This window comes from Pterocles gutturalis, unplaced genomic scaffold (genome assembly GCF_000699245.1).
Source record: "Pterocles gutturalis isolate BGI_N339 unplaced genomic scaffold, ASM69924v1 scaffold52732, whole genome shotgun sequence".
Taxonomy (NCBI): domain Eukaryota; kingdom Metazoa; phylum Chordata; class Aves; order Pterocliformes; family Pteroclidae; genus Pterocles; species Pterocles gutturalis.
The window spans coordinates 1-10,903 of NW_010114824.1; the positions used below are offsets into that span (position 1 = coordinate 1).

The 10,903-nt window shown below is 37.7% G+C and overlaps 1 protein-coding gene across 1 annotated transcript; it reads right to left on the reverse strand.

The window, feature by feature from the left end:
- Positions 1-520: 520 nt before the first annotated feature.
- LOC104462809 (cytochrome b5 reductase 4) lies at positions 521-9,731 on the reverse strand (the record flags this gene model as incomplete). The annotated part of the gene is made up of 6 exons (XM_010074920.1): positions 9,560-9,731; positions 8,091-8,231; positions 6,767-6,919; positions 5,994-6,144; positions 2,028-2,114; positions 521-685 (listed from the first exon to the last, which is right to left on the reverse strand). Coding segments are annotated over exons 1-6 (869 nt in total), but the record flags the coding sequence as incomplete, so codon positions are not given.
- Positions 9,732-10,903: the final 1,172 nt, after the last annotated feature.

Consider the following 10,903-nt stretch of genomic DNA (forward strand, 5'->3'; position numbering starts at 1 on the left):
TGAATTTATTTAAATTTATTTTTAAATATATGGCATATAAAAGAAGTATTAGGTATAGACATAAATAAAAATATTAATTAAAAAATCAAAAACAAATTTAAAAATTTGAAAAATAATCAAGAGAAGTGCTTGTGATAGAACGACTTTGAATTTTACTTTTTATAACTTCATTTGTCAAGCTAACAACATCACAGAAAGCACAGTTCCTATTATAGGAACTTTTCTATGAACATCAAATTACAAGCAGCACTTACATCACTGGGGGAAAAGGTCGCTATTAAAGAGATGCTCTTAGAAAGTTTTGGACAACTTACTCGAGTTCATTAAATAAACTAAATATACTATGATGGCAGGTTGTTTGGGGCTTTTTTAATATTTTTTTTTTAATTCAAAAAGTTTTCTTGCAAAGCATAAACATTACGGCCATTTTTGAAAGACTACCAAGTCAGAAACACTAGAGTTGGTTAGGTGATAACATTTTTTAGAATTCCTCATTCTCTAGTTCATTTAAAATACTCACTGTACTCCTTGTTCTGTAAAAGGTGCTGGACCACAGATGCAGATAAGCACTTTGGAGTCTTTTCTGCTTCTTTTCAAAAACTCGGAGAGAAGAGACGAAGAAATCTTCCCCTGTTTACCCACCCAGTCCTTTGTTGGTTGGGAAAGAACGAACTGAACCTCAAACCTGGAAAGCAGAAGACTATTTCAGAAATATTGCCTCTGATTAGAAATCCGTCACACAAAATGCTGCTGGCTGACACACTGACATTTCCGATTATTACTTTCTTCTGCTCAGCTCCTACTGCACAGTATCAGATCTCAGAGACATTTAGTTGTTCCTACCAGTCAAGTCAATCAAGTCACCTCCAGTATTGTGTATTCAATTATTTAATCCAATCTTTCAATCTTACAAAGAAAAACCAGCTGGTGCCAATTAAGATATTAAAGCCAGATTTCATTGTTCCATTATTCTCTTCTACAAATGTTGGTGTAGCTCAATACACAAGGAGTGAAACAAGAATGCTTAGCCAAACTTGGGATAATGTCAGTACAATTTTATTAATCGGGAAATACTACATCTGGTTTCACACCACCATGAACAGAGTAGTTATTGAGTAAAAACCAAGCACTCCTATATCTGAGGCTCCTAGTGAAAGGGAGAAAGGTTTTTTACTGTAAATTTGCACAATGTCTAGACACTGAAGCTTTGAATGTGCCAGACATCACCACATTGTGAAATAATATTGATTTTTCACTTCAATATTGTGAAGAAACAATTAATTTGTTCATACAATTTCAACTAAGAATTAACTAAGCATAAACAAAATGTACTTCTATCATGTAAAATCTAGGCAATGACAATTTATCCAGTGATGACAGCAGGGGTGCTGACATTAACAGGCAACCTGATGTTCTTATGTCTCCTGACTGAACCATGGCCTGCCAAACTAAGGTTTGCTGCTACATGTACATTAGTGCATTTGAACCCATAATTACATTGTAATTGAGGAAAATAAAATGCAACAACTAGCCAGTAAGTAAAAATGAAAGTAATGGGCCTAATTTAAACTTTGAATTTCCTAGATAACCTTTTTCTCCACTAAGTGACACCAAAGAGACTTTTCAAGATCCTCTATAAATTCAGGATGTTGCTCCAAGGGTACACCATCCGTGTCTATCACTTCTGTGCTTGCCTTTGCATATCTGTATTTTCTGTTCACAGAATCACAGAATAGTTTGAGTTGGAAGGGACCATGGAGGTCATCTATAAACATCGATTAAACACTGTCATACCAAATCCCTGGCTTCCTGTAGGACCTACAGAACACAGTGACACAGCCTGCTGCTATGCATCTCTGAGCCATACAAGCACATCTCCTTCTACTCGCTAGGTGTCATTACATTCTTAGGTAAGAGTTTCCAGAACCAGGATCTGTCTTTGTGCTGTATGGTCATTCTAAGCCCCAAGACTTGTTCTCCCACACAATGGGATGGTACAAACTGTTCTCCATAAGTCTTTGTAATACCTGTTATGTTTAAGAGATAATTGCTCTAGCTGGTTTCTCCATAGTATGTCATCTTCAGTTTTGTTGAAGAATAGCAGCTTCACTGTCCTTAAAGAAGAAAAAAAATTAATTGCAGATTGTTTCTACATTTGAAACATGTTAAAGTATCAGAACTTACTGCATTACACAGAAGCCTTTTACTTTTTTTATTTGCTTTGCAACTCTGCAATCCTCAAATCTTTTTGCCACTAACCCAAGAGAATATCTTTCTTGCTGTACCTGAAAGTCTGTTAGACTTTTGACCTCTTTTCTACATGTCGTAACCCTGTCTGCAGTTGCAACCTCTAGTTCAGGAACTGCTGTCCTAAGAAAACTAAAGTCTCTTGAAGTTACTAAGACCTGACTGATAATATAATATAGCTGGTCTATTTTTATCTAGTTTCTCAATATTGTTTGAGCACTACTCCTTCAAGGAATAGCTGGTATGTGAGCTCTGTACACCTTTTTAATACTACATATACCAGCTCCTAGAGGTGAAACTGGAATTTCAAGAAGGTTTATGTCAATATTTTATTAAAGATGGAAACTAAGCACATAGAAGAAAAAGAAAATTAACTTATAACTAGAAGAGCAAACTACAGCGTTGTACCAGGTTATCGTATACCTACTTTATTTGTTGATTTATAAAATCTGTTTACCTGGAAAGCTATTGTTTACAATCGTTATGTTTGCCAGATAGATCCCATACAAAATAAATGCTCTGTGATTAAGGTCAGTGCTATTTTCAGATTTTTACGATAGAGTGGAAATAAAACACAAAAAGTCTGACTTTACAAATCAGAATTCAGGATTTGATGAAGCCACATAAACCTAACTTCTCCTTTATTACTACTGTCTAAGACCCTGGAGACAACTGACATAACAGATGATCTGCTATTAACTGCAAGCAGCTCCTGACCTGCACCCCACAGGGCTTTAAGTTACTGTTGTTTTCTTCCACTCAGGCACAGCTCTGAGCAGAGACGGCATGTTGCTGTGGTGCCAGAAGCTCAAAGCTCAGCTTGTAGGAAGCCAGAGCGCTGGGATCCCTGGGGGAGAAACGTGGGCAGAACCCCACGGGTACCTGCCAGGGCCACCACTGAGGCTGAGCTGAGCTGGTCCTTACACAGCCCCATCAACACGGCTCTCCACTACCCGCTCTCCTGTTCCATGTGGCCAGCCTTGCTTCTAAGAGAACAGCACTAGACACAGCAGCACACTGAACTGATGCTGAAACCATTAATTCCCATCACCTCCTCCCTGTACCCTGCAGAGTCATCTTTCACGCATGCGCATCACACGTGCTAGGGATGCCGTGGAGAGTTCGAGATCTCCAGCTGTTCTGAAACTGCAATTTAAAAGCCTATATTCTCCTAGTATGAAGACACCACACTGAACCACATTGCTTCTAACCTTTTCCCCTTTTGCAGTTTGGTCACACTTCAAGACACTGGGGAATGTCTTACGAGCTACGTCAAATGCCAAAGAGATGAAGCGCGTTCATTTTCTGCTGACAAAATATAAAACCAAGGTATGACAGTTGTGTATCATACACATCATCAAGAGTGTTACAAGAGAAAGAAGTTACAGATATAGTACAACTCAAAATACATTACAACATGCAAGCTTTAGGAAACTTGCCTGGTACAGGACAGAACAGCCCCAAATCAGCTATGCTACATCTTTAAGTACTAAAATATAGACAGCAAGGCAAAACTATATTTGGATACAACTATAACGGAGAATTAAGAATAGATTGCAAGCATCCTATACTTACTTGCAAGGAGCGTTAGCCTGCTACCCAGTGTTTAGTGCCTTTGTGCCTCACTTATCTTTAGGAAACATACCCATTTGATTGCAGTAATACACCACCAGTAAAAATGAGCAAAAATCTCATTTTAAAAGGAAAATACAACACAGAGGACCTATATTATTTTTAAATTAATACTTTGTCCAAATGCAATTTGGACTGTAAGAGAAGAAAAAAGACTGAAGGAAGAGCATTATGGCTTCAAGAATAAAAGGATACTGCAGACAGGAAGAGAACAAATGGTTTTCCACATTTCCCATAGGCAAGAAATAATGGACTTAAAAGACTTTGGCTAGACAGTAAGAATGGATATCAAACGATCCAGGCCCATTAGATCACAGCAAATGCTGCCTACGGAAGCTGCAGATTCTCCAATGTTCGCTGCACCCTCGGGTGACAAGTTGGTCATTATTCAGATCCTCTCTCAACTTTCTGCAATTCCTGTTCTACTGTATGCAATCCAAGTTTACAGCAATTGTAACTTTGCACAGTAAGATAATTTTATGCAATAAAATAGTATATATAAATACATATACACACAGACACTCTTGCAATATTTTCCCAAAAGAGAAAGTGAGGTTAAACAGCAAATATAGTAAGAAAATATATCCTGCTGCATCCTAAGCTAGCTGTGAGCACGGAGTTCCCATAAGAAATGGTGCTGAGGAGAGTTAAAATAAGCCACTCTGGTCATCTTCCAAAGCCAGAATAGACACGAGCACTATCGGCACAGTACTAGCCTTTCACACACATTATCTACTCTCCTCTGGTTATGGACAAAACATCAAGATTTGCATCTTTTACTACTGCTCCCCTTAGTTTTGCTTTAATATTATCACAACTACCTTTAGTTGACATATCCATTCCCCTCAAGAAGAAAAATAAATATTCCAAATTCACTTCGTAGTGTTTCCCAAGCATTTTTGTCCCATGATAGATTTCTCTTCTGGATTCATGAAGCCAGCCAGCCACATTATTCACAACTGACAATACATGACACTTGGGAAGTGCCAAATAGTACACATTCTCTCTGCTAACAAAATAGGATTATATGTAAATGCTGGACAATAAACAATACAAGAATAATGTCTGGCTTTAGATTTTTTTTTTCTAGAAACAGATTTCTGCAGTACATGTAACCCTTTTTAGCTTTACTGTAAATACTAGTGTCTAATTCATCTCTGCTATTTCAAAATGTGCTTCATAAAGACATAATGAACCAGAACTGAATGAGAAATTATTCTCCATTACAAGAGTCTGAACGAAGGGTACAGAAAAACAGCAGCAAGTCTGTTGAATTGTCCTCTGCAACAGCTTTAAAGAAAATACAGTTCAGGCATATTTTTTATTTTCATAGTCTCCCAAATTATACAATTTTGTTAACATCAACAAAAATGCACTCACTTCGGTTAAGAATTTTTATGCTCAACACTGCAGTTTAATTCACATTACATCTGTAAATGGACAATCACCTCAAGCAGAAGTACTAGTCCTCAGGTTCTGAAGGACAGAAGGGGCCAAAAATGTCCTGTCCACTTGAACAATGACAAGTAATGCTTCCTTTTGTAGACTTTGATGAGCAGAGTACAGAATGCACATGAAATTCAAACCTTCTTATGCATTTCAATATACTTCATGTTATCCTTACATAAGTCACACTTCTGTGAAAACTGGAACTCATCTGGTAAGAACATGTTGCTTAGCAGGTGAAAACAATATAAAAGTATGCTAGCTATTCCAACAGATTACAGAGAGGCCATAACTATACAGCTGTAAACCTCCTCAGCCTAAAAACCAGTATCTACACTGAAATACTTCAATATAAAAAAAAGCACTCAAATGCAAAGCTAGTTAAAAAAAAACCCTCAGATTTTCTACTTGGTGAGCTCAGCTGTATCATGACTAAAATCCAAAATGCAGATCAATCCCTTCTTCTGATGGTAGCCAATAACCAAATATGTGTAAAGTCCCTAAGACTCTGACTGTTCCCTAAAGCGTGCCAACTTTTGGCATAAACCAAAGAAAAATGCTTTTATACCTTTTTTTAAAATTGTTTTATTAACACTGAAGCTTGCCCATTATGTTTCATCCTTCCTATGGGTTATTCTAGCTTGGGGTTAAATCACAAGTGTACATACCGGAGAGAACTAACTTCAGTGAGAACAAACTCCAGCAGTTTAACCATTGGTGTGAAGCCTGTGCCTGCTGCCAACAAAAAGAGATCTTCCAAAGTCTGAACCTGTGACTTCTTGAAGTTACCTTCAGGATTGCTGACAGAAATGTAGTCTCCTTTAGAAAAAAAATAGAACAATAAATGTTAATCTGATGAAAACAAGCTAATTAGTATTCTGGTTTTTCAAAGGCCCTTTCATATTGCCTTCATCTTTGCAGTATTAGGGTTCCTTTCAGAAGGGTGCTATACATTTCACACAAGGATCATTCTTGTTAAAAGAACAGATACTCCATTAAAATGTCTTCTTTTGATGGATTTTACACTATGTAAGTACACAAGCATTTGTGAAGTCAGTGTTAAAAATCTGCCCCATATCTGGAACAGAAAAGGAAGTGCATCTTAGGGCTACAAAACAGACCTAGCTTTCTTTATTCAGAAATACAAAAAGTTGTTCTAAGAATATATACACTATCATGTGTGATACAGCTGCCACACCTGAACAGTTAAATAGGAACACGTTTGGAAGATCAGTCGGGAAAGCTTTATGTAATAGACAACTAGTTACGCAGTGAGGATAAGCCTGTGCATTTAGGGCACAGCAAATAAGGTTTAAAAAATTATAAGTATGTCCCTGATGTATAAGTAGGTAAACAATAACATCACAATACTCAGACTTTATCAGGAAAGATAAAGCAATTCACTGCAAAACCAAACACAAAAACCCCAAAATATACTTACCAATTTGTAGGTGTTCAAGTGCCTGTGTGAACGGTCCACAGGGATAAATTTTAATCATTAAATATATATGTGCACCATCATGGTGTGACAGGTCTTTGAAATCCAGTGGCAGAAAAGGCAATACAGGTGTGTAGGGTTTTACTACCTCCGTCCCTAGACAGAAGACAAAAAGGTAGCTGATAGAATATGGAAAGTACTCTATATCCAGCAAATTTACTGCAAACAAATCCAAAAATAAACAAACAGTAAGCAAATAAGATGCATATCCTATAAAAATAACACCATCACACGCTTCTAAGCAAGTATGTTACTTTCCACTGCACCCATTCTTCTAAAGTGTCCCTCCACTACCAATTAAAATCTTCAGACCACTGTACAGTACATTATTTCTGCACTACTTAGCAATTCAAATCACTGGAAGAAAAATCTAGTCATCCCCAATTAACATAAAAATCCAAACATCTGCATTTATTCTCAAGTACCACAGCTTGATTTTTTCTGAATTGAAATTGCAGATTTTTAGTACTGCATGATTATATTTGTCTCCCGCTGTAATTTCAAAAAGCTGTTGTATAATGATAGAAAGAAAGACTGCAAGAGCTGGACACTAGCAAAGAATTAGGTAGTGAGGAGGAAGAGGACAACCCGGTTTGCAGTTAAAGGACATGTAAAAATTCTGAGAAATCTCTCTACGATGCACAGTGCAATGCAAGTACAATGACCAGGATACCCATTAATATGCAAATGTTTAATAAAAAAATAAAATGGGTATTTATTTGACCGCTCATTTTATTTTTTTAAGTTTGCCTTTTACAAAATTTTGAAGAGTAGCACTTAAACAATGCTTTTCAAGATGCATCCCTCTCACAACCTCCTGTTGTCATTAATATCATGCAACTGGAGTGTAAATTAGTGTTACCATGACTGCTATAAATCCCTCAGAAGAAGAAGAAAAAAAGCAAACCTGCAACCAAAAAGAGCTGCATACTAAAAGGAACTGACAAATCGTACATAACACATATACAGTGAGCTTCTTCACCTTCGAAGATGAACAGCACTACTTTAGTAGAGAGAATATTTTAAAGGGAGAGCTGAAAGAGGAGCCAATAAGGTGAACAGTAAATGCCAGCCACCTCGATAGTTAGCTTTCCAGCAATACTAATCCCGTCAGTTCATTATTAAGCACTGAGTGTGACCCTGGAAGCACAGACTTTCTAACTACAACCAGGGAATTAGTGGCCATGCGCTTGGCATTCTCCTAAGACTACGAAAACAGATCTATCTATGTTAATATATCCATGGCTCCGTTCTCAGTTTTTCTTACCTGCAATGATTTGTTTGAGGTAAACATGTTGTCCAGTGGGAATCTGGAGATGAGTGCTCTGAGGCAACATTAAGCAGAAGAGCTTGGTGTCATGGGTAACTTCTGTCTTAGAAACCAACTTGCATTTTCTGTAGAACCGTCCTGAAAACATGGTTTTACTTGTTACTTAAGTCTCAATCTGTCTTTCTATTCTTATACATCCTTTAATATGAGCTAGAGAAAGGTATGTATTTCACTATGTACATTTATAAAAAGAATATAAACAGATGCTTCTTGTATCACTACTACTTATAATTGGTTTTCTAATTTTGGGCTAAGGACTCATTTATAGCCTTTCATCAGGCTGCTACCAGACTGAATCTGTGAGTTACCAGCATTGACTGGGAAGAAGTAGAAAACCAATAAGTACTAGCAGAAAGCAGACACTTCCGTACTGCATTGATTGATTCATGCACAAAAGTCACCATATGACTACAGCATAAATACACAGATTGTATTGGGAAAAAAAAGAAAGTATTTAAAAAAACAATCACTATACAAGGTCTGCACTTCCACAACAATTTTTCAAGAAACTGAGAAAGAAATCAGGAAAAGAACACTGCATCAGAATAACTGTAAGAAACTAACAAACTCTTTTTCATTTGTATTAGTTATGGGGATTAAAAAAAGCCAATGGTGAAGGAACACCCCAGAATATTTAGCTTTGTTCAGGAACAAAGGGGAAATAAACCACTACAGTTTCACCAGCACCTTACAGAAGCTTAAAGTAACAACCAGAGACTGCAGCATGTAAGTAAGGGTAAAGCAGCAAGGAAAAAGTACTTGAAAGTGATGCAAAACCAACCACTTACCAGCTTTCACTCTGGAAAGGAACACGCTTACAAAGGCTAATGTAGCAACAAATGCCAAATACAGGAAGGTATCCCTCAACTCTCAGCTATACTATTCTATTAACTGACACAGGCCTGTTGTCATTGCTACAATAGGTTAGTATTTGACTACTTGGGAACAAGCGTCTCAGCCTTCCTAAAATACCCACGGGAATAACGATTGCTGCGTAAGGCAAGTGACAGCGTATTGCAGAAATCTGGATACAAAACACCGGAGGTGTAGACTGAAGGTGACCAGAAATAATTTTTCCTCTTCTACCTTTAGAAGAGCATTCTTCAGCTAAGCCTTTGTTTCAGCACTGCAGTATTTTAGTTCTAACCTGAAATATCAGCGTGATGATAGTACCACACTGCCTAAAGAAGGCTGTAACTCAATGGAAGTTTCATGGGCTGTAAGATATTGGAAGCTCAGCCCGGCAAAGAATAAAAAATTTAAAAAAAAAAGGAAAGTAAGCAAGCAACAAAATCCCATGAGCAGCACCATCTAAACTTCATATTTCCAAAACAAGCCAAAAAAAAAAAAAAAAAAGGCAGAGAGAAGAAACCTCTTCCCTACAATAATCCCACCATGTCATTTACCTTTTTCAATGTAAAATACGTAACCAGTCCCAGTGAATATTTTCCCATAAAGACTCTCGAGATTTGACAGGTTCATATATGAGAATACTTGAGCATGACACCCTTCTAATGACACTTTCTGCACTGAAGCAAATGCAGTGAAGCGACATTTCTTGCCCCCTCTTTTTCTCATGTTGCTGAAAAGCACTTCAGTTCACTAGCATAAAGAGCTGAGCTACTCATGAAACAGTGTGAGATGTGAAGGGCACAAACTGCAACTTGGGAAATCCCACCTAGGCTTCAGTATGAGCATGGTCTGGTCAAGCACTGGGGCAGACGACGCAGGCAGCATCTGTCCTTGGAGATACTCAAACCTTGACTGGACAGCCTTGAGCAGGAGGCTAGACCTGATGACTTCCAGAGGTCCCTTTCCACTAAATTAGTCTATGATTCTGATATTACCTTAGGTCTTAATAGTTACAAGTAGAAGCACCTTGATCTTTTACATTTTGCCACTGTACCAGCAGATGCTTCTTTACTTTCTGACTTTAATCACACGCTGTTTCTCTTTTGAACAGGAATGGATTACCAGAAAATCTGTAATAAGTGTACATCATTTGCACATGTACTAAATCCTGAAGCTGGACAAAATTCTCTATTGAATCAACAACTATTCTTAAGCAGGTCTTGCCTGACAGAGGGCTTATGCAAGTTTACAGTGAAGTTTTAATTAAATGCAAGACAAAATGTAAAGGAAATTCCAGGCACTGCTGCAGCTCAAGCGACTACTGCCATTGTGTCCTTGCTCTTACCTCCCACAGCACCACTACAGGGAAGCCCAAGCCAGTAAGGATGGCTGAACTTTATTCTTAACTATGGCAACAGTTTGAGAACAGAGCCAACTTTTGGACTTCAAAACAAAACAAAACAAAACAAAAAAACCAAAAAAACTTGAGAGGGGTGTCAGTAAACTAGCCTGTCCCCTCTCCTTCCCTAGTGTTCTCCTAAGAGTCATTTAAGGACCGCTTAGTATTGCGGTAGTTTCATCTAACAAATTATCATTTTCCAAGTAACTTATTTGTACTGCACTTTCCTTATTGCAGCATTATTAGCCCAAACATTTTGCTATTTCCAGCTATTCTGGATTAAAAACCCAGCCAAAGAGTTCAAGCCAGCTGGAGCCCAGTTACACAGACTGCTCTGCCAGCCGGCGCAGTCAATTGCTGCCGGAGGGAACGTCCATCACTATTAACACCCCCTTCTTCAATAAGTGCAGGATCACAGCCTGTCAATTAAACCACAACAGAAAAAAATAATTTTAAACAGAGAAAAGCTTTCAAACAAACAATATCTATCCACAAAATG